The sequence below is a fragment of the Gorilla gorilla genome, chromosome 10 (assembly GCF_029281585.2).
Source record: "Gorilla gorilla gorilla isolate KB3781 chromosome 10, NHGRI_mGorGor1-v2.1_pri, whole genome shotgun sequence".
NCBI lineage: Eukaryota > Metazoa > Chordata > Mammalia > Primates > Hominidae > Gorilla > Gorilla gorilla.
The window spans coordinates 138,846,004-138,873,579 of NC_073234.2; the positions used below are offsets into that span (position 1 = coordinate 138,846,004).

General features: G+C 49.4%; 2 protein-coding genes across 2 annotated transcripts in view; one reads left to right on the top strand and one right to left on the bottom strand.

Moving 5' to 3' along the window:
* The first annotated feature begins 704 nt into the window (after positions 1 to 704).
* The window catches only part of SNRNP35 (small nuclear ribonucleoprotein U11/U12 subunit 35), a 56,180-nt gene continuing 29,308 nt past the window's right edge, over positions 705 to 27,576 (top strand). The window contains exon 1 of the mRNA XM_055358323.2: positions 705 to 991. The gene's annotated coding sequence lies outside the window, so the exon portion shown is untranslated. The remainder of the gene's footprint in view (positions 992 to 27,576) is intronic.
* Positions 5,535 to 27,283, bottom strand: RILPL2 (Rab interacting lysosomal protein like 2). The gene is made up of 4 exons (XM_055358325.2): positions 26,591 to 27,283; positions 20,366 to 20,517; positions 13,191 to 13,304; positions 5,535 to 6,067 (listed from the first exon to the last, which is right to left on the bottom strand). The coding sequence occupies exons 1-4, from the start codon at positions 26,927 to 26,929 to the stop codon at positions 6,037 to 6,039; spliced, it is 636 nt and encodes a 211-aa protein (XP_055214300.1). The 5' UTR covers positions 26,930 to 27,283; the 3' UTR covers positions 5,535 to 6,036.

Sequence of the window (27,576 nt, forward strand, 5' to 3'; positions counted from 1 at the left end):
ACCTCCACCTCCTCGGTTCAAGCAATTCTCGTACCTCGGCTACTTGAATAGCTGGGATTACAGGCATGCACCACCACACCTGGCCTTTTTTTTTTTTTTTTTTTTTTTTTTTTTTTTTTGAGATGGAATTTCACTCTGTTGCCCAGGTGGGAGTGCAGTGGCATGATCTGGGCTCACTGCAACCTCCACCTCCCAGGTTCAAGCAGTTCTGCCTCAGCCTCCCAAGTAGCTGGGATTACAGGTGCCAGCCACCACACCCAGCTAATTTTTTTATATTTTTAGTAGAGACGGTCTTTCACCATGTTGACCAGGCTGGTTTCGAACTCCTGACCTCAAGTGATCTGCCTGCCTTGGCCTCCCAAACTGCTAGGATTACAGGCGTGAGCCACTGCACCCGGCCACAGTAGAGACAGGGTTTCACCGTGTTGGCCAGGCTGGTCTCAAACTCCTGACTTTAATGATCCACCCGCCTCGGCCTCCCAAAATGCTGGGATTACAGGCATGAGCCACCACGCCCAGCTTAAAAGTTAATGCATTTTGAGCCTTAGAACAATGGCACATAGTAAGCATCATAAACTTTAGCTGATGTAATTGTCATTGTGACTTATAATTTACTAGACTTGATGATTCTCAGGAGGCTCTGAATCATCACTGCACCTGTCTTGGGCTGGAAGTCCCTATTACCAGCCCAGATCCCTGTCCCCTCCATGCTTGGGCACTGGTGGTAGATTGGAACAGTGAGTAGAGCCCTTGGCTTAGATGCAAAAGATCCAGTTCCAGCATCAGTTTTAAGTGTTTGTCAGCCATGTGACATTGGTCAAGTCACTTCCCCTCTCTGAAACTTGTCTCAAATAGGGATAATCTCTGCCCACTTGACTTGCCTCCTCCCGCAAAGATTCAGGCATCAGTATTATAGCCTCACCTTGGAGGGGACATGTGGCTGCTGGAACAGAACCTCTGCTTCCAATCCACTGCTGTGTAACTTGGGCAGGTACGTAGTTTCCTTGTGCGTCAGTTTCCCTCCCTGTAACGTGGAGACAGTAATAATACTTGTACAGGGTGATTGTGAGGATTTAATGAGTTAATAAAAAAACCACCAACACTTGGAACAGTGCCTTGCACATAGACAGCCTTCAGTAATCAGTATTAGCTATTATTAGAATTAAAAATTTGGCTAGCTTCTTTTCAGTGTTTACAAGTACTCAGGACTAATAGCTAATAAGTGCCTCCAAGTTCTGATATGTAGTTGCTATATTTATTTGTTCATTTTACTTTTTGTAGAGATAGGGTCTCACTATGTTGCCCAAGCTAGTCTCAAACTCCTGGCCTCAAGCGATCCTCATGCCTCACCCTCCCACAGGGCTGTGATTACAGGCATGCATGAGCCACTGTGCCTGACTTATTTGTTCTTTTTTTTTTTTTTTTTTTTTTTTTTTGAGATGGAGTCTTGGTCTGTCTGTCGCCCAGGCTGGAGTGCAGTGGCGCAATCTCAGCTCACTGAAACCTCCACCTCCCGGGTTCAAGCGATTCTCCTGCCTCAACCTCCTGAGTAGCTAGGATTACAGGCGTGCATCACCACACCCAGCTAATTTTTGTATTTTTAGTAGAGACGAGGTTTCACCATGTTGGCCAGGCTGGTCTCCTGACCTCGTGATCTGCCCATCTCCCAAAGTGCTAGGATTACAGATGTGAGCCACCGCACCCAGCCCTATTTGTTCATTGTAAAAGATGACTGCTGGCCAGGCACGGTGGCTCATACCTGTAATCCCACCACTTTGGGAGGACGAGGCAGGCGGATTATGAGGTCAGGAGCTGAGATCCTGCCACTGCACTCCGGCCTGGGCGACAGAGCGAGACTCTGTCTCAAATAAATAAAATAAAAGATGATTGCTACAGCAACCACTTCCTGTGCCTTCTGAGACTTGGCTTGAAAACTTACTTTTTTTTTTTTTTTTTTTTTTGAGATGGAGTCTCATTCTGTCGCCCAGGCTGGAGTGCAGTGGCATGATCTCAGCTCACTGCAACCTCTGCCATCCAGGTTCAAGCAATTCCCCTGCCTTGGCCTCCTGAATAGCTAATTTTTGTATTTTTAGTAGAGACAGGGTTTCACCTTCTTGGCCAGGCTGGTCTCGAACTCCTGACCTTGTGATCCACCCACGTCGGCCTCCCAAAGTGCTAGGATTACAAGCGTGAGCCACTGCACCCGGCGAAAACCTACTTCTAAGCCTGTTCCTCCCCGGTCTAGGTTTGTAGTTGGAATCCTGCAGTGTGAGAACCGCCAGAGCTCAGCTGACGTCACAGCTCTGTTACCTGTGGTCAAGCTAGGCCCATCTCTAGGAGAATCACCCCCAGGACCTATTTTCCAAAATGCCCACCTGCCAGCATCAGATTTAACCAAGAGTTGCAGTCCAAGCATTTCTCACCGTAACTTTTTTTAGTCTCCTGGGGTACCACAGCCACCCAGGCCATCTTAACCTTTCTTTCTGAGTGGGTTCTCTTACCCTATCTATCCCCACAGGGAGGCAGGGGAACATTTATATATTTGGAGACAGGGTCTCACTCTGTCACCCAGGCTGGAGTGCAGTGGTGTGATCATAGCTCACTACAGCCTCAAACTCCCGGGCTCAATTAATCTTCTCGCCTCAGCCTCCCCAGGAGCTGGGACTACAGGTGCTCACCACCATGCCTGGCTAATTTTTTATTTTTTGTAAAGATAGGTTCTTACTATATTGCCTAGGCTGGTCTCGAACTCCTGGGCTCAAGCAATCCTCTCACCTTGGCCTCCAAAAGTGCTGGAATTACAGGCTTGAACCACTATGCCTGGCCAGGGTTGCAGTGTTACACAGGGTTCTAGGGATTAGGAGCCCTGATCTAACGATGCTGTTGAGACAGTGTTTTGGACTAGACTCTTAAACACTGCCAACTCTTCCTGGAAGGCAGAGTGGTTGAAGCCTGGGTGTGGACTTTGTATCTGGGCTCAAGTCCTGCTTCTACCACTTTCTAGCTGAGGACCTTGGACAAGACTTTTCACCCATTATGCCTTAACCTCCTTGGGAGGACCCCAAGGACAATAGTGATACCCATCCCACAAAAGTATGTGAGACAGCATCGGAAAGGTACTTAGAATGATGCAGGCGAAGCATACAGTAAATTATTACTATTATTACGACTTGCCAGTGACTCTGGACCCATAGAGCTTGGCAGCTCCGCGCCCGGGCCTTGGAATCAGGCACGCATTTGCCTCCTGGGCAAGCTGCTTCCTAGCTCCACAGCCAGAGTTTCAGTTTCTAAACCTATAAACTGGCCGGGCACGGTGACTCATGCCTGTAATCCCAGCACTTTGGGAGGCCGAGGCGGGCGGATCATGAGGTCAGGAGTTCGAGACCAGCCTGGCCAATATGGTGAAACCCCGTCTCTACTAAAAATACAAAAATTAACCCAGTGTGGTGGCATATACCTGTAGTCCCAGCTAGTCGGGAGGCTGAGGCAGGAGCATCGCTTGAATTTGGGAGGCGGAGATTGCAGTGAACCCAGATGGTCACTGCACTCCAGCCTGGGCGATAGAGCAAGACTCCGTCCCCACCCCAACCCCCCAAAAAAAAGCCGGGTGCGGTGGCTCACGCCTGTAATCCCAGTGTGTCCGGAATTGGTGGGTTCTTGGTCTCATTGACTTCAAGAATGAAGCCGCGGACCCTCGCGGTGAGTGTTACAGTTCTTAAAGGCGGCATGTCCAGAGTTTCTTCCTTCTGGTGGGTTCGTGGTCTCGCTGGCTCAGGAGTGAAGCTGCAGACCTTCGTGGTGAGTGTTAACAGCTCTTAAGGCGGCGCGTCTGGAATTGTTCGTTCCTCCCGGTGGGCTCCTGGTCTCGCTGGCTTCAGGAGTGAAGCTGCAGACCTTCGGGGTGTGTATTACAGCTCATAAAGGCAGTGTGGACCCAAAGAGTAAGCACGAGTAAGAGTTATTGCAAAGAGCAAAAGAACAAAGCGTCCACAGTGTGGAAATGAACCCGAGCAGGTTGCCACTGCTACCTCGGGCAGCCTGCTTTATTCTCTTATCTGGCCCCACCCACATCCTGCTGATTGGTAGAGCCTAGTGGTCTGTTTTGACAGGGCGCTGATTGGTGCGTTTACAATCCCTGAGCTAGACACAAAGGTTCTCCACGTTCCCACCAGACTCAGGAGCCCAGCTGGCTTCACCCAGTGGATCCCGCACCGGGGCTGCAGATGGAGCTGCCTGCCAGTCCCGTGCCGTGTGCCCGCACTCCTCAACCCTTGGGTGGTTGATGGCACTGGGCACCATGGAGCAGGGGGTGGCACTCGTGGAGGAGGCTTGGGCCGCACAGGAGCCCACGGAGGGGATGGGAGGCTCAGGCATGGCGGGCTGCAGGTCCCGAGCCCTGCCCCACGGGAAGGCAGCTAAGGCCCGGCGAGAAATCGAGCGCAGCGTGGGTGGGCTGGCACTGCTGGGGGACCCAGCACACCCTCAGCAGCCGCTGGCCCGGGTGCTAAGCCCCTCATTGCCCAGGGCCGGCAGGGCCCGCCGGCTGCTCCGAGTGCGGGGCCCGCCAAGCCCAAGCCCACCCGGAACTCCAGCTGGCCCGCAAGCGCCCCGCGCAGCCCCGGTTCCCGCTCGCGCCTCTCCCTCCACACCTCCCTGCAAGCTGAGGGAGCGGGCTCCGGCCTTGGCCAACCCAGAAAGGGGCTCCCACAGTGCAGCGGTGGGCCGAAGGGCTCCCCAAATGCCGCCAAAGTGGGAGCCCAGGCAGAGGAGGCGCCGAGAGCGAGCGAGGGCTGTGAGGACTGCCAGCACGCTGTCACCTCTCACCAGCACTTTGGGAGGCCGAGGCGGGTGGATCACGAGGTCAGGAGATCGAGACCATCCTGGCTAACACAGCGAAACCCTGTCTCTACTAAAAATACAAAAAAATTAGATGAGTGTGGTGGCAAGTGCCTGTAGTCCCAGCTACTCAGGAGGCTGAGGCAAGAGAATGGCGTGAACGTAGGCAGCAGAGCTTGTAGTGAGCCGAGATCGCGCCACTGCACCCCAGACTGGGCGACAGAGCCAGAGACTCCGTCTCAAAAAAAAAAAAAAAAAAAAAAATCTATAAACTGGTGCACCGGTACCGGTCCCCATCTCCCCAGGTTATGAGGAACAAATGAGATAATCCACAGAGCAGGCGAAACACATTGAGTAAGCCACTGTTATTTACTAAGAAGACAGGCTCACGGAATGGTTGCGGCAGCCTCATTAGTTCCTTTGCGAAGTGCAGACACCCGCTCTGTTTCATTGATTCCTAAATGCATTTTGTTCACATCTTAACACCTCTGAAATCAGGATGAGTCCTAAAATCGATAGCTTCTTAACATTTTAGTTTGCAGCAATCTTTCCCTTCATAGTGACACCAGATAATCGTGCATCGCTTAGACTGAATGAATGCAATTGATTCATTATACAATGAAATGTAGATATGTGACATATACACACATATACCATGTATACCATCGTAACTAAGAGACCACTCTAGATAAGCTATAGAAAGTATAAAAATCATTTTACTTTAATACAAAATCACATAAAGAAAGGCATGTTGGCTAAATCAAATATTCACTAAATATCAGTGAAGTCACCACTGGAATTTCAATAGCACATTTTCCTGCTTTCTTTTCTCCCTTCTGCTAACCATTGACGTCCAGGGTCATCCGTGGGAGCAGATGAGTAGGACACGCATCTGCACGCTGGAGGCCCCGGGAGTTGACATGGGAGCAGGAAGTGGACCCCCCCACCCTGCACATCCCTTCTGTTTTTCTTGATTTCAGCCTCACTGGCCCAGGCCAAATCTTCAAGGGTGTCTAGTTCCGCAGCCAGGGAGAAAGTGATGCCAAGAGAACCTCGTCTCCTCCCTCCTCAGTCTGCTTTGAAGGGGAAATAAATACACAGGCCCAGTGTGTCTGTGTGGCACAGGGAGGTGGTTTTGCCAGGCATCTTGGAAGGTTGTCTTCTAGAATCAGAGCCATAGCCTTACTTGTGGCCTTGGATCTAGGTCTGTTTCCCCGATCGAAAAAAGAACCTGGTGTGGAGAGAGAGAGGGTTCAGGGTAAGCAGAAGGAACAAAGCAAGGGGCGCAGAAACCCCCGTAAAATTTCTAAGTAGCTCTTGCAGCTGTTGACTCAAAAATATGTCCAGGCCAGGCATTGTGGCTCACGCCTGTAATCCTATGATTTTGGGAAGCTGAGGCAAGAGGATGAGGATCACTTGATCCCAGGAGTCTGAGACATGCCTGGGCAGCATAGTGAGACCCCATCTCTAAAAAAAAAAAAAAATTAACCAGGCGTGGTGGCATACACCTGTAATCCCAGCTACTCAGGAAGCTGAGGCAGGAGAATCGCTTGAACCCGGGAGGCAGAGGTTGCAGTGAGCCAAGACTGTGCCACTGCACTCCAGCCTGGGCGATAGAGCAAGACACTATCTCAAAAAAAAAAAAACGAAAAAGCAAAAAAACCCCAAAAAACCCGGGTGCGGTGGCTCACGCCTGTAATCCCAGCACTTTGGGAGACGGAGGCAGGCGGATCATGAAGTCAGGAGATCGAGACCATCCTGGCTCACACGGTGAAACACCGTCTCTACTAAAAATACAAAAAATTAGCCGGGTGTGGTGGCGGGCGCCTGTAGTCCCAGCTGCCTCGGGAGGCTGAGGCAGAAGAATGGCATGAACCCGGGAGGCGGAGCTTGCAGTGAGCCGAGATTGTGCCACTGCACTCCAGCCTGGGTGACAGATCGAGACTCCGTCTCAAAAACAAAAACAAAAACAAAAAAACACATTCATTCATTCATTCATTCACTCATTCATTCTAGTAGCTCATTAAGTTTATCTGACCCTGAAAGGGTGGCCTCACGCTCATTAGCCACTAGCCACATGTCCTCAGGCTAGCTCATGCACAGAACACACATTTCACTTTTGCTCTATTAGGCTCAAACTCCAATTAGGTGTCCTAAGCTCCCGTAGAAGGACGCTGAAAGAAACCAGTAGTTTATGCCTTCTGGAAGCCAGATTTGCAACAAGACAGCCAATGAAAGTCCTAAATGAACACCTTCACTTCGGACACCTGGGTGGAGGTGCTCTTTCATTATCTTACCTCAGAAGACCCTTCCTTGTGGAAGAAACACAGAAGACCCTTCCTTGTGGAAGAAACACTCCCATTAGGCTGGCTGCAGTGGCTTACGCCCGTAATCCTAGCACACTGGGAGGCTGAGGCGGGCGGATTGCTTGAGCTCAGGAGTTCCAGACCAGCCTGAGAAACGTGGAGAAACCCCATCTTTACCAAAAATACAAAAATTAGCTGGGCGTGATGGTGAACACCTGTGATCCCAGCTACTCGGGAAGCTGAGGTGGGAGGATCGCTTGAACCTGGGAGGCGGAGGTTGCAGTGAGCTGAGATCAAGCTACCGCACACCAGCCTGGGTGACAGAGTGAGACCCCATCTCAAAAAAAAAAAAAAAAGGAAAAAAGAAACACCCCCATTGGCCTTACTTTGACCCTGTCTCCCAACCCTTCTCCACAAGGCAACCAGAGTGAGCTTTTTGTATGTAAATACGGTCATATTACTCTCCAGCTTAAAACCATCCAATGTCTCTTCCCAACGTACCTAGAATAAAACCCACAGTCAGCACCAGAAAGAATCCACGTGGCCCTGTGTGACCCAGCCCCTCCCACCTCTCCAATCCCGCCTCCATTCTCTTCCCTGTTCCAGTCACCATGGTCTTCTGTTCTGAAAAAAATTTTTTTTTTTTGAGACAGAGTTTCACTCTGGTTGCCCAGGCTCAAGTGCAATGGCACGATCTCGGCTCACGGCAACCTCCGCCTACCGGGGTTCAAGCAATTCTCCTGCCTCAGCCTCCTGAGTAGCTGGGATTACAGGCATGCGCCACCACGCCCAGCTAATTTTGTATTTTTAGTAGAGATGGGGTTTCTCCATGTTGGCCAGGTTCGTCTTGAACTCTGGACCTCAGGTGATCTGCCCGCCTTGGCCTCCCAAAGTGCTGGGATTACAGGCGTGAGCCACTGTGCCTGGCCTGTTCTGGGAATTTCTGTAGCCTGAAGCTCTAACACTTACTGTTCCGTCTACCAGGAATGCTCTTTTGTTTTGGTGGGAGACGGGATCTTGCTCTGTCATCCAGGCTGGAGTGTAGTGGTGTGACCATGGCTTACTGTAGCCTGGACCTCTTGGGCTCAAGAGATCCTCCCAAGTAGCTGGAACTACAGGCACATACCCGGCTAATTTTATTCTTTTTTGTAGAGATGAGGTCTCTAGAAAAAAGCTCTCTATGTTGCCCAGGCTAGTCTCAAACTCTTGGGCTCAAGCGATCCTCCGGCCTTGGCCTCCCAAAGTGCTGGGATTACAGGAATGAGCCACTGCGCCTGTCGTGGAATGCTCTTCCTTCCGGTCTTTATTGTACTTCAGTGATCAGTTTGAATGTCACCTCCTCACAGAAGCCTTCCAGGACTTCCCAACTCTATTTTCTTGTGTTTTTTTTTCCCACTGCTGTGATAAAAGATAACCCAAATCTAAAGTAGTCCTCTCTCTCTCGTTCTGTCCCCTTATTTGTGATCATAGCACATATAGCTATCTGAAATTGTCCTGTTAATATATTTCTTTACCTGTTCACTCTCTGACTCCCTCTACTAGAATGTAAGGTCCATGAGCCAGAGACTTTAGGGTCTGTTCACTGCTGTATCTTCAGCACCTACAACAGTGCCTGGCACATGGCAGACCCTCAGTAAATATTTGTTGAATGAATGAAGTACAGGAAAGCTGCAGCCTACTGTGCTGACACCTGGCAACTAAGAAGGCACATATCAGTGTGGTCCAAGGAACTTGTGAAAAAAATCCAGATTTCTGAGCTTCATCCAAGAACCACTGACTTGATTTCTTTTTCTTTCTGTTTTTGTTTTTTTTTTTTTTTTTGAGACAGAGTCTTGCTCTGTTGCTAGGCTGGAGTGCAGTGGCGCAATCTCAGCTCACTACAACCTCTGCCTCCCGGGTTCAAGCAATTCTCCTGCCTCAGCCTCTTGAGTAGCTGGGACTACAGGCATGGGGTTTCACTATGTTGGCCAGGATGGTCTCAATCTTCTGACCTTGTGATCTGCCCGCCTCAGCCTCCAAAAGTGCTGAGATTATAGGTGTGACCCACTGCGCCCGGCTTTTTTTTTTTTTGAGACGGAGTCTCACTCTGTCACCCAGGCTGGAGTGCAGTGGCGCGATCTCGGCTCACTGCAAGCTCCGCCTCCCGGGTTCATGCCATTCTCCTGCCTCAGCCTCCTGAGTAGCTGGGAATACAGGCGCCCACTACCACGCCCGGCTAATTTTTTGTATTTTTAGTGGAGATGGGGTTTCACCGTGTTAGCCAGGATGGTCAGCCAGAATGGTCTCCATATCCTGACCTTGTGATCTGCCCACCTTGGCCTCCCAAAGTGCTGGGATTACAGGCGTGAGCTACTGCGCCCGGCCTACTGACTTGATTTCTGAGAATCTGAATTTTACACAAGCACCTCACTCTTAGTATAAGAGGCAGCATCCGAAGAACTATGGGATCAACCCTGGTGCACAGACATGAGGGAAGTATTCAGAGGAAAGTGCATAGCATGTTCCAATGCTGGGACACGGCTCATTCAAGAGGAATGGTCCCACGTGGGACAGGGAGAGGTCCCTGGGCATTTCCCACAGCCAGGCTGAAACTGCCTGTTGCTCCAGTTCTATTCTGGTTATCAAGAGGATATCGACTCCCTTTTTTCTTTTTTTTTTTTTTTGAGATGGAGTCTTGCTCTATTGCCCAGGCTGGAGTGCAGGGGTGTGATCTCAGCTCACTGCAATATCCTCCTCCCAGGTTCAAGTGATTATTCTACTTCAGCCTCCCGAGTAGCTGAAATTACAGAGGCCATGGCTAATTTTGTATTTTTATTTATTTAATTTTTATTTTTATCTATTTATTTTTTTCAGACACAGTCTCACTCTGTCGCCCAGGCTGGAGTGCAGTGGTGCGATCTTGGCTCACTGCAACCTCTGCCTCTCAGGTTAAAGCGATTCTCCTGCCTCAGCCTCCCAAGTAGCTGGGACTATAGGTACACGCCACCACACCCAGCTAATTTTTGTATTTTTAGTAGAGACGGGGTTTCTTTTTTTTTTGAGACAGAGTCTTGCTCTGTTGCCCAGGCTGGAGTGCAGTGGTGTGATCTTGGCTCACTGCGACATCCGCCTCCTGGGTTCATGCCATTCTCCTGCCTCAGCCTCCTGAGTAGCTGGGATTACAGGAGCCTGCCACCATGCCCGGCTAATTTTTTTGTATTTTTAGTAGAGACGTGGTTTCACCATGTTAGCCAGGATGGTCTCGATCTCCTGACCTCGTGATCCTCCCACCTCGGCCTCCCAAAGTGCTGGGATTACAGGCCTGAGCCACTGCGCCTGGCAGAGACAGGGTTTCACCATGTTGGCCAGGATGATCTTGAACTCTTGGCTTGGTGATCCGCCCACCTCGGCCTCCCAAAGTCTTGGGATTACAGGCGTAAGCCACTGTGCCCGGCCTATTTTAATTTTTTTTGAGACAGAGTCTCGTTTTGTTGCCCAGGCTGGAGTGCAGTGGTGCAATCTCAGTTCACTGCAATCTCTGCCTCCTGGGCTCAGGCAATTCTCCTGCCTCAGCCTCCCGAGTAGCTGGGATTACAGGCACCCGCCACCATGCCCGGCTAATTTTTGTATTTTTAGTAGAGACGGGGCATCACCACGTTGGCTAGGCTGGTCTCGAACTCCTGACCTCAGGTGATCCTCCCACCTCAGCCTCCCGAAGTGCTGGGTTTACAGGCGTGAGCCACTGCGCCCGGCCAAGTTTGACTCTTGATTCCATTTCCCGAGCATCACCATGTGCAGCAGGAAACATTCTGGAAAGGTGTTTTCCCTGCCGTAGATTCCATGTAGCCCAAGATTAGGGGCGAATGCACTTAGGAGGTAAATAGATGCGGCTTCAGGTCTGAGTTCCACCACCACTGACCCACTGTGTAACCTTTGCAGGTCATTGATCCTCTCTGACTCTCAGTTTGCCTGTCTGTAAAACAGATCTCCTGAGTAGATGTTTACTCAGCTCAGTGTCTGGCACATAGCAAATGCTCACTACGTGGGAGCTACGTTCAATCTTTTTTTTTTTTTTTGAGACAGGGTCTCACTCTGTTGCTCAGACTGGAGTGCAGTGGCACCATCTCGGCTCACCTCAGCCTCCGCCTCCCAAGCTCAAGTGATTCTCCTGCTTCAGCTTCCTGAGTAGCTGGGATGAAGGCGAACGCCACTACCACCCAGCTCATTTTTGTATTTTTTAATAGAGTCACGGTTTCACCACGTTGGCCAGGCTGGTCTCGAACTCATGACCTCAAATGATCCACCCACCTCGGCCTCCCGAAGTGCTGGGATTACAGGTGTAAGCCACTGCGCCTGGCTTAGCTATGGTGAATCTTAAGGTATGGGGAATTATCTTTCCCTTTCCCCAGTCCTACTTCATCTCATCAAATTAAACCCAACAGCCTCTGAGTAATATTGGGAAGAAAACTGCTATTTCCCTGCCCGCCATACTGAGCTCACATGAACCACTGCCCCCAGAGGAAGAACCATGACTTTGCTCTCCGGAAGCTACATGCCTGACTGCCTCTTCCTTTGGTTCTTTGCTGAGCTGCTGCTGCTGCTGGGCCAGAGGTATTCTCCCCTGTGCTCCTGCCCCTTGCCCTCTGCCCCTGCTCCCTTCCAAGCTCCTCAAGGTCCTGTCCCTGAGAAAGAAGGCCTGGGTTATTCCTCTTTTTTTTTTTTGGAGTCTCGCTCTGTTGCTCAGGCTAGAGTGCAGTGGCACAATCTCGGCTCACTGCAACTTCCACCTCCCGGGCTCAAGCGATTCTCCTGCCTCAGCCTCCCAAATAGGTGGGATTACAGGCATCTGCCATCACGCCCGGCTAATTTTTGGATTTTAGTAGAGACGAGGTTTTGCCATGTTGGCCAGGCTGGTCTCGAACTCCTGACCTCAGGTGATCTGCCCGCCTCAGCCTCCCAAAGTGCTGGGATTACAGGAGTGAGCCACCGTGCCCGGTCATCGTTATTATCATTTTTGTTTTCTTTCTTTCTTTCTCTCTTTTTTTTTTTGAGATAGGGTCACGCTCTGTTACCCAGGCTGGAGTGCAGTGGTGTGATAATAGTGATAATGGCTTACTGCAGCCTCGAACTCCTGGGCTTAAGTAATCCTCCAGTCTCATCCTCCTGAGTAGCTGGGACCACAGGTGCAGGCCACCACGCCCAGCTAATTTCACTTGATCTCAGCCAAAAGGCCGACAAATGATACCAGCTAATTAAAAAAAAAATTGGCCAGGCGCAGTGGCTCATGCCTGTAATCCCAGCACTTTGGGAGGCTGAGGCAGGTTGGTCACGAGGAGTTCAAGACCAGCCTGACCAACATGGTGAAACCCCATCTCTACCAAAAATACAAAAATTAGCCAGGCATGGTGGCGCATGCCTGTAATCCCAGCTACTCGGTAGGCTGAGGCAGGAGAACTGCTTGAACCTGGGAGGCAGAGGTTGCAGTGATCCAAGATTGCACCACTGCACTCCAGCCTAGGTGACAGAGTGAGACTTTGTCTCAAAACAAAAAACAAAACGATGTTTTTTCATTGACATGGGGTCTCACTTTGTTGCCCAGGCTAGTCTCAAACTCCTGGCTTCAAATGATCCTCTTGCCTCAGCCTCCTGTAATCTCTGTTGAGATTACAGGTGTGAGCCATTGCACCCAGCCTGGTCAAACATCACAGGGAGGCAGTGGAGTGTAGAAGCCAGACTTCCTTGGGTTCCTGACTTCACTATTTACCCTCTGTGCGACCTTGGGCAAATTACCTTACCTCTCAGTAGCTATTTCTCCGTCTGCAAAATAGTATCTACCTTGCAGGGTCACTGTGATGATTCGATGAATTAATATATGCCAAGTGCCTAGGCTACTGCCTGGCAGATATCATTATAATACACTGGCATTGAGTTTTCCCATGAGCTGCAGCACCACAACCGGGAGAGTAGAGGGCCTCCCTGCCCTGGGCAGCTGGTCAGCCTCTTCTTGCCCCCGACTACTTCCTTGAGTTATTATTTGGCAGGACCGGGGGGCAGCAAGGTGACACTTACAGCTTTTTTATGATTCTCTTCTCCTCCTTGTTCCTGCCAGCATTGTTGGCCCTAGTAACCACAGCATCTTTTTCTCTTCGTCCTCCTGGGCCTTCTCTTGGTGGAATCAGGCCACTGGGAAACGGGACAAAAAATAAATGGATTATTTTATTACAGACCTTTTTTTTTTTTTTTTTTTTTTGAGTTGGAGTCTTTCTCTGTTGCCCAGGCTAGAGTGCAGTGGCGCCATCTCAGCTCACTGCAACCTCCGCCTCCCAGGTTCAAGTGATTCTCCTGCCTCTGCCTCCTGAATAGCTAGGACTACAGGCGCCTGCCACCATGCTCGGCTAATTTTTGTATTTTTAGTAGAGATGGGCTTCACCATGTTGCCCAGGCTGGTCTCAAACTCTTGGCCTCAAGTGATCCACCTGCCTCAGACTCCCAAAGTGCTGGGATTACAGGCATGAACCACTGAGCCTGGCTTTTATTACAGACCTCTTATCTGTGCAGCTCTGAAAATAAAGGGTCTTAATGATGATGATGATGATGATTATTATGGTAATATTATGGTTGAAAGCACTAGAGTCAGAGAAATTCTGTTTAAAATTAGAATCTTCCCTCTACCTTTCCAATGTGATGCCTCGTTTCTTTTTTTTTTTTGAGACGGATTCTCGCTCTGTTGCCCAGGCTGGAGTGCAGTGGCACGATCTCGGCTCACTGCAAGCTCCGCCTCCCAGGTTCCCGCCATTCTCCTGCCTCAGCCTCCCGAGTAGCTGGGACTATAGGCGCCCACCACCACGCCCGGCTCATTTTTTGTATTTTTAGTAGAGACAGGGTTTCACTGTGTTAGCCAGGATGGTCTCAATCTCCTGACCCAGTGATCTGCCCGCCTCAGCCTCCCAAAGTGCTGGGATTACAGGTGTGAGCCACCGTGCCTGGCCCTCTTGTTTCTTTCTCTTACCTAATTACATTGGCTACTGCTTCAAGCTTCTCAGTTGTCTAGGAATATGATTGTGTATAAATTCTCTAACTTAAGCCTTGGTTTCCTAACCTATAAAATGAGTCTAATAATAGTACCTACCTCAAAGGATTGAGAGATTATCTCAGATGATACATAGTGCTTAACATTCAACAAATATTTATTAAGCTACCTACTGTGGTTAATAAATATTTTGTCTCTGAACTGTTTTGTCTCTGAACAAAATAGACAAAATATATTCTCTCACGTAATTTATATTCCAGTAGGAGAAGGAAACAGTCAATAAAGAAATAAGTAAAATAAAAGTATAAATTGTAAGTCAGATGTTGATAAGAGTTAGATTTTTTTTTTTTTTTTTTTTTTTTTTGAGACAGAGTCTTGCTCTGTCACCCAGACTGGAGTGCAGTGGCACAATCTCGGCTCACCGTAACCTCTGCCTCCCGGGTTCAAATGATTCTCCTGCCTCAGCCTCCCAAGTAGCTGGGATTACAGGTGTGCACCACCACGCCTGGCTAATTTTGTATTTTTAGTAGAGACAGGGTTTCTCCATGTTGGTCAGGCTGGTCTCAAACTCCCGACCTCAGGTGATCCACCCGCCTTGGCCTCCCAAAGTGTTGGGATTACAGGCATGAGCCACCACACCCAGCCCCTTCCCAATTATGTTACCAAAAAATTTCCTTTTGTGTTTAAGCTAGTTTAAATCAGACTTCTGTCACTTGCAACCATAAGAAGACTGACCAAAATGAAACATTTCAATTATGGCACAGTACAACTCATTACATCCACTTAAGTGTTTTGTTGCAGTGCCCACTGGTAAATTTACCCCCATGGTGTTGTCCCCTTGCTGTGGACTGAATTGTGTGTTTTAATTTTTTTATTTTTATTTTATTTTTAAAAATTTTCATTTATTTATTTTTTTGAGACAGAGTCTAGCTCTGTCACCCAGGCTGGAGTGGTGGCGCTATCTTGGCTCACTGCAAGCTCCGCCTCCCGGGTTCACACCATTCTCCTGCCTCAGCCTCTCGAGTAGCTGGGACTACAGGCGTCCGCCACCACGCCCAGCTAATTTTTTGTATTTTTAGTAGAGACAGGATTTCACTGTGTTAGCCAGGATGGTGTCGATCTCCTGACCTCGTGATCCGCCCGCCTCTGCCTCCCAAAGTGCTGTACAGGCATAAGCCACCGTGCCCGGCCTTATTATTATTTTTTTTTGAGATGGAGTTTCACTATTGTTGCCCAGGCTGGAGTGCAATGGTGCAATCTCGACTCGCTGCAACCTCCGTCTCCCAGGTTCAAGAGATTCTCCTGCCTCAGCCTCCCAAGTAGCTGGGATTACAGGTGCCCACCACCACACTTGGCTAATTTTTTTGTATTTTCAGTAGAGACGGGGTTTCACCATGTTGGCCACGCTGGTTTTGAACTCCTGACGTCAAGTGATCTGCCTGCCTCAGCCTCCCAAAGTGCTGGGATTACAGGTGTGAGCCATCGTGCCTGGCCAAATTGTGTGTCTTTAATAAAAATTCCTGGCCAGGCTCAGTGGCTCACCATGTATTTCACAGCACCTTGAGGTGACGAAGATACCTCTTTCAGTGTGAGTGTGAAAGGGCAGGATTCATACTTCTCCCTCCTTCTTCATAAAAGAGTTTTGCAAAGAGTGGGCTCTTAATATCTACTTTTTTTTTTTTTGAGACAGAGTCTTGCTGTCGCCCAGGCTGGAGTGCAGTGGTGTGATCTTGGCTCACTGCAACCTCCACCTCCCTGGTTCAAGCAATTCCCCTGCCTCAGCCTCCCGAGTAGCTGGGATTACAGGTGCACGCCACCATGCCTGGCTAATTTTTTTGTATATTTAGTAGAGATGAGATTTCACCATGTTGGCCAGACTGGTCTCGAACTCCTGACCTCAGGCAATCTGCCTGCCTCAGCCTCCCAAAGTGCTGGGATTACAGGCGTGAGCCACTGTGCTCAGCCATTACTTAATATTGTTATCAATAATTTAAAAAAATTTTTTTGAGACAGGGTCTTGATCCATTGCCCAGGCTCATCTTGAACTCCTAGGCTCAAGTGTTCCTCCTGTCCCAAACTCCCAAAGTGTTGGGATTACAGGCATGAGCCACCAAACCCGGCCTAAATTTTTGTAATTATAAAATATTATATTATTTATATTCTAATTTTATTTTATTTTTGAGACAGAGTCTCACTCTATCACCCAGGCTGGAGTGCAGTTGTAAAATCTCTGCTCATTGCAACCTCCGCCTCCCGGGTTCAAGTGATTCTTGTGCCTCAGCCTTTTGAGTAGCTGGGATTACAGGTGTGTACCACCACACCCGGCTAATTTTTGTATTTTTAGTATTGACGGAGTTTTGCCATGTTGGCCAGGCTGGTGTTGATTGAACTCCTGACCTTAGGTGATCCACCCACTTTGTCCTCCCGAAGTGTTGGGATTACAGGTGTGAGCCACCTGCCCAGCTGATATTTTATTATAGATACTTATTATAATAATGATTTAACAAGAAGCATCATCTAAAATTTCCATTTTTCCATGATCTATTATTACATAGATTAAACTTGGTGACTAAAAACAATGGTGACATGATCTCCAATGATGACTCTTTCTTTTTTTTTTTTTTGAGACGGAGTCTCGCTGTCGCCCAGGCTGGAGTGCAGTGGCGTGATCTCGGCTCACTGCAGGCTCCGCCCCCCGGGGCTCACGCCATCCTCCTGCCTCAGCCTCCCGAGTAGCTGGGACTACAGGCGCCCGCCACCTCGCCCGGCTAATTTTTTTGTATTTTTAGTAGAGACGGGGTTTCACTGTGTTAGCCAGGATGGTCTCAATCTCCTGACCTCGTGATCTGCCCACCTCGGCCTCCCAAAGTGCTGGGATTACAGGCGTGAGCCACTGCGGCCAGCCGACTCTTTCTTATAATTGGCTTTTTTTTTTTTTTTTTTTTAGATCAGGTCTCACTGTGTTGCCCAGGCTGGAGTGCAGTTGCTATTCACGGGTGCAATCACTGCCCACTGAAGCCTCAAATTCCTGGTCTCGTGGGATCCTCCTGCCTCAGCCTCCCAAGTAGCTGAGACTACAGGCACTGAGACTATAGGTGCACACTGCTGTGCCTGGCTTCTTATGGTTGGCTCTGTGGTCCACCTGCTAGCCTGAGCTTCTCACTTGGCTGCGTTCAGTGGGGCATTGGCGGAGGGCTGTGCACAGCTGGGGCTGTCAGCAGGTGTGCCCTGGTTCTCCTTCACATGACCTCTCCATGGGACTCCCCCTTGAGCTTCCTCACAGAATGCTGGTCTCAAGGAAGCATTCTAAGAGCACAGAAACAGAAGAAAGGCCTCTTACCACCTTAACCCCAGAGGCCTAACAGCGTCACTTCCACCCTGTTCTCACAGTCAAAGCAAGTCACAGAGCCACCCTACATGCAAAGAGAGGGAAAACAGAATCCACCTCTTGATGAAAGGAGTGGCAAAGTTTCATTGCAAAAGGTATGCAGGGTGGGAAATACTGCTGTGGCTCTCTTTGGAAGCAACCTACCATATTTCCCTGGAATTATAATTTTTTTTTTGAGATACAGTCTCGCTCTGTCACCCAGGCTGGAGTGCAGTGACACATCTCAGCTCACTGCAACCTGCGCCTCCTGGGTACAAGCAATTCTCCTGCCTCAGCCTCCCGAACAGCTGGGACTACAGGTATGGGTCACCACGCCTGGCTAATAATTGTTATATTTTTAATAGAGACGGAGTTTCACCATGTTGCCCAGGCTGATCTCAAACTCCTGACCTCAGGCAATCTGCCTGCCTCGGCCTCCCAAAGTGCTGGGATTACAGGTGTGAGCCACCGCAACCAGCTGTAATCAATTTATTATCAGTATATTATCTGTGTGAGTTTGGACCTTCAAATGGATGCAGTTGCTATGAGAACATCTCAGCTGGCATGCTGGCTTCTCCACAATATATAACACTAGAGACGAAGCAGAATCCTGCCTCTCTTGGCCTGAGCCAGATGGAAAGTGTGTGTCTCTTGTTCTCTGAGAATTCAAAACTAGAAAGAAAGTGTGTGGTTTTGCCCACTAACAAGCTGCTCACGACACCAGCAGCTTGGCAGTTTCTCTTTTTAACTACCTGTGCCTGAACTACTTATTTTATTCTATTTTTTTTTCTGAGATGGAGTCTCGCTCTTCCGCCCAGGCTGGAGTGCAGTGGCGAGATGTTGGCTCACTGCAAGCTCCACCTCCCAGGTTCACACCATTCTCCTGCCTCAGCCTCCCAAGTAGCTGGGACTACAGGCGCACGCCACCACGCCTGGCTAATTTTTTGTATTTTTATTAGAGACGGGGTTTCACCGTGTTAGCCAGGCTGGTCTCGATCTCCTGACCTTGTGATCCACCCGTCTCGGCCTCCCAAAGTGCTGGGATTACAGGCGTAAGCCACTGTGCCCGGCCCTGAATTACTTACTAAATGAGACAAAGGTCTTTCCATGAACACGGTTCCAACCTCAGCAAAAGGGAGACAATAAATGTGGCTTCTTACAACGCTTCTGCTGTATTGCTGCTCTCTGAAAGATGCTACATTTAAGGCATTTAAAGAATCATATCACTTGGGCTTTGTTTCATTTTTGATCAGGGTATGTCTTTAATTCCAAGCTTTCATGATCTAAATGCGGCGTGCTAATTACAAGCACAGTCTCTGATGTCACACTGTCTGAGGTCACATCACCACTGTTGCCACCACTGCTTAAGCAGGTGCCCACCTCTCTGGTCCTCAGCTCACCATAGTGATAACATCACCGCTACTCACAGTCTTGCTGTGAGCACTAATTGAAATGATGCTTGGGATACATTTAGCAGACAGAGTGCCTGGCACATGGCGAGTATCAATAAATACTAGCCAACACGACATTTTTATTCCCCTGGTTTTTCCTTCCTCTACCTATAAGAAAACATGCTTCGTTTAACTCAGTGTTTCCCAGAATTATTTGACTACAGAGCCCCCTTTTCAAAAAATACCTAAGTAAAGGAAAACATTTTGGGAAATAGCACAAATGGAAATAGCTACGAGTCTCAACGTGATTATGGCAACGGCTTTTTTATAGCCTCTCTTGCTTGTCCTACAATCTATTTTGTATATGGTACCACTGCAGTCTTTTTTAACTTTCCTTATTTTTTTTTTAATTTCTTTTTAGAGACAGGGTCTTGCTATGTTGCCCAGGCTGGCCTCTAATCCCTGGGCTCAAGTGATCCTCCTGCTTCAGGCTCCCTAAGTGCTGGGATGTAACACTGCACCAGGACTTTTTGTTTTTGTTTTTGTTTTGTTTTTGAGAAAGAGTTTTGCTCTTTCGCCCAGGCTGCAGTGCAGTGGCACGATCTCGGCTCACTGCAACCTCCGTCTTCTGGTTTCAAGTGATTCTCCTGCCTCAGCCTCCCAAGTAGCTGGGATTACAGGCACCCGCCACCACACTTGGCTAATTTTTGTATTTTTTAGTAGAGATGGGGTTTCACCATGTTGGCCAGGCTGGTCTCGAACTCCTGACCTCGTGATCTGCCCGCGTCGGCCTCCCAAGGTGCTGGGATTACAGACGTGCCACCATCCCCACTCATTTTTATTTTGTTTTGTTTCATTTTTTTTTTGAGACAGAGTCTTGCTCTGTTGCCTAGGCTGGAGTGCAGAGGCGTGATCTCGGCTCATTGCAACTTCTGCCTCCTAGGTTCAAGTGATTCTCCTGCCTCAGCCTCCCGAGTAGCTGGGACTATAGGCATGAGCCACCATGCCCAGCTAATTTTTGTATTTTTAATGGAGACTGGCCTCTTGTCATTCTCTTGATCAAATCTTTCCAATGGCCAGGTGCGGTGGCTCACACCTGTAATCCCAGCACTTTGGGGAGGCTGAGGCAGGTGGATCACTTGAGCCCAAGAGTTTGACACTAACCTGGGCAACATGGCGAGACCCTGTCTCTACAAAAAATAAGAAAATTAGCTGGGCATGGTGGCATGCACCTGTGGTCTCAGCTACTTGGGTGGCTGAGGTGGGAGAATCGCTTGAACCCATGAGACAGAGGTTGCGGTGAGCTGAGATCGCACCACTGCACTCCAGCCTGGGCGACAGAGCGAGACTCTGTCTCAAAAAAACAAAAACAAAACAAAACAAAAACAAATATGTAACCTAGCAAGGAATTCTGGGCCAGGTCTGGGTGCAGGACCCTCCAGGCAGTGGAGCCCACCTCTTGTAGCACTGCAGCTCTTCCTGCACCACCAGGAGCTGCGACTTGAGTTTGTTGCGTTCCTGCAGCACATCCCTTAGCTCCTGCAGAGTGAAGCGGGGTCGGTTGGGATCTGTCAGGTCAACCACCATTTTGTTTGGGCCCAGGTTCACCTGGAAGAAAAGATGCAACCTTTGCAAGCAACTCTATATAATTAAATTATTATTGTTATTATTATTATTATTATATTTTTAGAAGGAGTCTCTGTTGCCCAGGCTGGAGTGCCGTGGCACAATCTTGGCTCCCTGCAACTTCGGGGTCCCAGGTTCTAGCGATTCTCCTGCCTGAGTCACTGGGATTACAGGTGCCCGCCATCACGCCCGGCTAATTTTTGTATTTTTATTAGAGATGGGGTTTTGCCTTGTTGGCCAAGCTGGTCTCAAACTCCCGATCTCTGGTGATCTGCCTGCCTCGGCCTCCCAAAGTGCTGGGATTACAGGCGTGAGCCACCGCACCCTGCAGCATGGCCATTCTTTTAAAAATTAAAAATAGAATTACGATTTGATCCAGCAATTCCAATTCTATGTATTTCTGGAGCACTGAAGGCAGGACCTGAAGAGATATTTGCACACCCATGTTCACAGCAGCACTATTTATTTATTTTATTATTATTTTTTTGAGATGGAGTCTTGCTGTCACTCAGGCTGGAGTGCAGTGGCATGATCTTGTCTCATTGCAACCTCTGCCTCCTGGGTTCAAACGATTCTCCTGCCTCAGCCTCCTGAGTAGCTGGGATTACAAGTGTGTGCCACCATGCCTGGATAATTTTTTTTTTTTTTTTTTTTTGAGACGGAGTCACACTATTGCCTAGACTGGAGTGCAGTGGTGCAATCTCGGCTCACTGTAAGCTCCGCCTCCCGGGTTCACGCCATTCTCCCGCCTCAGCCTCCCGAGTAGCTGGGACTACAGGTGCCTGCCACCACACCTGGCTAATTTTTCGTATTTTTAGTAGAGACGGGGTTTCACTGTGTTAGCCAGGATGGTCTCGATCTCCTGACCTCGTGATCCGCCCGCCTCGGCCTCCCAAAGTGCTGGGATTACAGGCGTGAGCCACCGCGCCCGGCCTACACCTGGCTAATTTTGTATTTTCAGTAGAGATGGAGTTTCGCCATGTTGTCCAGGCTGGTCTTCAACTCCTGGCTTCATGTGATCCGCCCGCCTCAGCCTCCCACCACAGCAGCTCTATTTACAGCAGCCAAGGGGTAGCAGCAGTAACCCAAGGGTCCATGAACAAATGAATAGATAAAGAAAGTATAGTATATGCCTCCAACAGAATATTATTCGGCCTTCAAAGGCAAGGAAATCATGTGCCACAACATGAATCAATCTTGAGGACATTATGCTGAGTGAAATAAGCCAGGCACTTAAGACAAATATATGATTTCACTGATATGAACAACCTACAATAGGTAGATTCAGAGGGACAGAAAGTAGAAAAGTAGTTACTGGGGGGCCGGGGGAGGGGAAGGAGACGTTGTTACTTAACAGGTCAGAGTTTCAGTTTTGCAAGACGAAGAGAGTTCTGGAGACGGATGGTGGTGATGGCTGCACAACAGTGTGAATGGACATGCAGCTGAACTGTACACTTAAAAATAGTTAAGGTTAAGATGGGCGGGGCGCGGTGGCTCACACCTGTTATCCCAGCACTTTGGGAGGCCGAGGCGGGCGGATCACCAGGACAGGAGACAGAGACCATCCTGGCTAACGCGGTGAAACCCCGTCTCTACTAAAAAAATACAAAAAAGTTAGCCAGGCGTGGTGGCAGGCGCCTGTAGTCCCAGCTACTCGGGAGGCTGAGGCAGGAGAACGGTGTGAACCTCAGAGGCGGAGCTTGCAGTGAGCTGAGGTCCCACCACTGCACTCCAGCCTGGGCGACAGAGCGAAACTCCATCTCAAAAAAAAAAAAAAATTTAAGATGGTAAATTTTATGTTACTGTATTTTACTACAATTTATTTTATTTTATTTTATTTTTTTCTTTTGAGACAGAGTCTTGCTCTGTTGCCCAGGCTGGAGTGCAGTGGCATGATCTCAGCTCACTGCAACCTTTGTCTCCCAGGTTTAAGCAATTCTTCTGCCTCAGCCTCCCTAGTAGCTGGGATTACGGGCGCCTGCCACCAAGCCCAGCTAATTTTTTGTATTTTTAGTAGAAACAGGGTTTCACCATGTTGGCCAGGCTGGTCTCGAACTCTGACCTCAGGTGACCTGCACCCACCTCGGCCTCCCAAAGTGCTGGCATTACAGGCATGAGCCACCACGCCCAGCTTTACTACAATTTAAAAGACCAAAAAGAGGTCAGGAATAGTGGCTCACGCCTGTAACCCCAGAACTCTGGGAGGCTAGGGTGGGTGGATCGTTTGAGCCCAGAAGTTTGAGACCAGCCTGGACAACATGGGAAACCTCATCTCTAGAAAAAACACAAAAATTAGGTGGCCATAGTAGCACATGCTTATAGTCTCAGCTACTAGGGAGGCTGAGGTGGGAGGATCACCTGAGCCCAGGGAGGCTGAAGCTGCAGTGAGCAGTGTTCAAACCACTGCATGCCAGCCTGGGTGACAAAGTGAGACCCCGTCTCAAAACATACAAAGAAAAAAAACAAGGCATATTTTTGTGAACTGTCTAGTGGCACTAAACATTCATTTTCTTAATTCATGCATTTTCCCTATCCCTGTTCTTAAGGCTGCGGTTTGGGAAGAAAATATGCCATCTCATCTGCCGCCTGATGAAACTTGTCCACTTTGCCCCATATGGGAAACTACCCAGCCCCTGTGCACACCACGCTGTTCTCGGCTCATAATGGGGACTTCCTCCATATCCTTGTGCCCGGAGAGGGAGGCAAAAATAACACAGAATGTGGCTGAGCAATCCCCCGCAAGTCAGTTAACTTTCCTTGACTCTCAAAAGCCAGGCTACAAGTCATCACACTTAACCATGTCACTTGACAGATACTAAAGTAGAATATTATCTAGAAATACAATTGTCACTATCACTTAGGAATAGGTGAAATAAATTACCAGGGGTCAGAGAAGGTATGAGGCAAATAATAATAATAATTAATAATAATAATAATAAGAAGAAGAAGAAGAAAAAGTTACCAGGGAAGCTACAGGGAAACTTCACACTTCCCTGTGAATTTCAGTGACTCTGTTCCTGTTCTTTCTTGGCTTACTTCTTGGTTTGTATATATTTGTTTTTTTTTTTTTTTTTGAGACGAAGTCGTCTCGCTCTGTTGCCAGGCTGGAATGCAGCAGCATGATCTCAGCTCAATGCAACCTCTGCCTCCCGGGTTCAAGCAATTCTCTTGCCTTAGCCTCCCGAGTAGCTGGGACTACAGGCACGTGCCACTGTGCCCAGCTAATTTTTGTATTTTTAGTAGACACGGGGTATGTTGGCCAGGATGGTCTCAATCTCTTGACTTCCTGATCCGCCTGCCTTGGCCTCCCAAAGTGTTGGGATTACAGGCGTGAGCCACTGCGCCCAGCCTTGGTTTGTATACTTGGTGTTTGTTTGTTTGTTTGTTTTTGAGACAGTCTTGCTCTGTTGCCCCAGCTGGAGTGCAGTGGCACGATCTTGGCTCACTGCAACCTCTGCCACCCGGGTTCAAGCGATTCTCGTGCCTCAGCCTCCGAGTAGCCAGAGTACAAGCGTGTGCCAGCAGGTCCAGCTAATTTTGTATTTTTAGTAGAGACAGGGTTTCACCAGGTTGCCCAGGCTGGTCCCGAACTCCTGGCCTCAAGCGATCTGCCTGCCTCGACCTCCCAAAGTGTTGGGATTACAGGTGTGAGCCACCGCGCCTGGCCTGGTTTGTATACTTGTATTCTGTTCTAGGACTGTGTGTCTGACCTCTCCCACTAGATGTGAGCTTCTTGAGGGCAGGGACCTTGTCTACGTTATCTCCATAGCCCCAGAGCCTAGCATCAGTCACTGCAGTCACTCATCAAATGTTAGTACAAGTAAGGTCAAATGTCTGTATTTTAGGATGGAGTATTTAGGACTAGCATCTCTGAATTAAGATCCTGACTTCTCCTCTTAACTTGCCGTGAAGTCCTTAGGTAAATTACTTAACTGTTCTGTGCCTCAGTTTTGTAAAACAATAATAGTCTGAGGATTAAAAAAGACATCGTCCACTTACAGCAGCTTTTTTTTTTTTTCTTTTTTAACTGTGGCTGGAGACCCGCTAGTAGGTCATAAAATTAATGAGTTTCGACAAGAATTTTAAAAACTAGGCTGGGCATGGTGGCTCACGCCTGTAATCCCAGCACTTTGGGAGGCTGAGGTGGGCGTATCACTTAAGCCCAGGAGTTCGAGACCAGCATGGGCAACATGGTGAGACCCCCATCTCTACAAAAAATACAAAAATTAGCCAGGTGGTTGGTGTGTGCCTGTAGTCCTAGCTACTTGAGAGGCTGAGGTGGGAGGACTGCTTGAGCCCAGGAGTTTGAGGCCTCAGTGAGCTGTGATTACACCATGGTATTCCAGCCTGGATGACAGAAAAAGCTGTCCCCGCAAAAAAGACTTTTTTTTTTTTTTTTTTTTTTTTTTTTTTGAGACAAAATCTCGCTCTGTCACCCAAGCTGGAGTGCAGTGGCGCGATCTCGGCTCACTGCAACCTCTGCCTTCCGGTTTCAAGCAATTCTCCGGCCTCAGCCTCCCGAGTAGCTGGGATTACAGGCACCCGCCACCACGCCCGGCTAATTTTTTTCTGTAGTTTTAGTAGAGATAGAGTTTCACCATGTTGGCCAGGCTGGTCTCAAATTTCTGACCTCGTGATCTGCCCGCCTTGGCCTCCCAAAGTGCTGGGATTACAAGCGTGAGGCACTGTGCCCAGCCAGATGATTTTTAACATATGTGTAGATCCCTATATCCATACCCTGATTAAGATATGGGACACTTCTAGCTCTCTATCAATTTCCCTTCTTTTCCCCCCACCACCAGTTTGCCTTCTATAACTATAAATTATTTTGCCTGTTCATGAATTTTATTTAAATGTACAGTAGGGCCGGGTGCTGTGGCTCAGGCCTGTAATCCCAGCACTTTGGAAGGCTGAGGTGGGTGGGTCACTTGAGGCCAGGAGTTTGAGACCAGCCTGGCCAACATGGTGAAACCCCGTCTCTACCAAAAAAGAAAAAAAAAAAAATTAGCCAGGCGTGGTGGCACACGCTTGCAATCCCAGCTGCTCAGGAGGCTGAGGCAGGAGAATCGCTTGAACCCAGGAGGTGGAGGTTGCAGTGAGTCGAGGTCACGCCACTGCACTACAGTCTGAGCAACAGAGCAAGATTCTGACTCAAAAAAAAAAAATCTACAGTAGCTTCTCTTTTGTGCCTGGCTTCTTTCTCTCCATGTTACATCTGTGAGATTCATTCACACTGTTGTGTGTATCAGCACCCCGTTCTTTTTCTCTGTTGCATAGTATTCCATATATCACAATTTCAAAACTCAGTTGGGTTGCATTTAGATTGTTTCCAGTTTGGCAGCTGAGACTAAAGCTGCTCTGAATCTTCTTGTCTATGTCTTTTTGTGGTCATACGCACTAATTTCTCTTTAGATAAAATGTGTTTCTTGTCCAAGTGTGGTGGCTCACATCCACAAGCCCAGCACTTTGGGAGGCCAAGGTGGGAGGATTCCTTGAGCTCAGGAGTTTGAGACCAGCCTGGGTAACGGTGAGACCCCCATCTCTACAAAACATCAAAAAAGTTAGCCAGGCATGGTGGCACATGCCTGTACTCCCAGCTACTTGGAAGGGCGAGGCAGGAGAATTGCTTGAGCCTAGGAGGCCAAGGCTGTAGTGAGCCGTGTTTGCACCACTGCACTCTAGCCTGGGAGATAGAGCAGGACCCTGTGTCAAAAGAAAAAAAAAAAGTGTTTCTTGCTCTAGGTCAAAGGTTCTCAAACTGTGGACCCTGGGCCAATAGCATCAGCATTAACTGCGAACTCGTTAGAAATACAGATTCTGGCCAGGCAGGGTGGCTCACACCTGTAAACCCAGCACTCTAGGAGGCTGAGGCTGGGGGATCACTTGGAGCCAGGAGTTTGAGACCAGCCTGGGCAACACAGCGAGATCCCATCTCTTAAAAAAAGAAAAAAGAGAAAAGAGAAGAGAAAAGAAAAGGAAGGCGTCTCCCTGCCAGTAGGCGCCCTCCTACGCCCCGCAGGCGCCGTGGGCCCAGCACCCTCGCTCCCACACTCACCTCCCCACTGGCCGGAGGGCTCTGTCTCCGCAGCCCCTCCACCTCCTTCCTGAGGTGGTCCCTCTCCATCTTCAGCTCCTCCAGCGCCAGGCTGCCCTCATTCACCAGCGCCTCCAGCATCTCCAGGACGCGGACGACTTTGAACTGCAGCTGCGTCACCCGGGGGTCGCTGCCCAGGGCCATAAGCTCGCGGCCCAACAGGTAGGAGATGTCATACACGTCCTCGGCCGTCAGCTGGAAGGGGCTCTTGCCCAGCGCCCCCTCGGGCCCAACCTCGTCCCTCTCCTCGTCCCCCTCTCCCTCCTCCTCTTCCTCTTCTCGCACAGGGGGCTCCTCCATGGCCACCCAGACCCCCGCCGACCTCGGAGCTGCTGTCTTGGAGTCTCCCAAAGGTTAGACTTCCTCCCGGCACCCAAAACTTTCCGCTGGGCAGAGTCCCTACCTGCCCAATCAGCGCGGCCCGGGGGTGGGCCCGGGGGGATGGTGCAAAGGGCCGCGCACGCGACTCTTGGGCCTGCGCCCCGGCGCACCGTCCCCGCTGCCAGCCACGCTGGAGAGTGCACTCCAGGATGTGGTTTGGGCCGCGAAGGGACAACGGAAAAGGAGGCGGCCGAGAAGAGGAACGGGGAAGTTCAGGGGTGACGGCAATCGCCCCAGCCTGGGAACAGTTGCAGCCCCGGGGAGGAGCCGCCCTGAGCCCCGCCCCTGGCGACCGCTGCCGGGAGGCGCGTTTCCGTGGAGACGGAGTTTCCACCGTGCAATCCAGAGCGGGGTAAAAAGAACGCAACTTTTTCCTTTCCACCCTCGTGCTTTCCAGCCGTAGAATTTGCATCGTAGGTGATGGAAGATCCGGGTGTCTCTTTGAGGGTGTTTTCTGGAGCCTGCGGCCAAACAGAAAGCAGCTGCTGGGGGCAGCGCGACAGAGTCCCCGAGGCTTGAGGATCTGGAAGACTCCCAGGCAAATTGTCACTAGGGCCTGGGGCGTC

Bases quoted from the DNA above. Each gene is read 5' to 3' on its own strand.
- RILPL2 (XM_055358325.2), bottom strand. From the start codon at position 26,929: ATGGAGGAGCCCCCTGTGCGAGAAGAGGAAGAGGAGGAGGGAGAGGGG. The intron at 20,518-26,590 runs GTGAGTGTGGGA...CTTTTCTTCCAG, and splicing joins GCCCTCCGGCCAGTGGGGAG to GTGAACCTGGGCCCAAACAA. The intron at 13,305-20,365 runs GTGGGCTCCACT...CCCGTTTCCCAG, and splicing joins GAGCTGCAGTGCTACAAGAG to TGGCCTGATTCCACCAAGAG.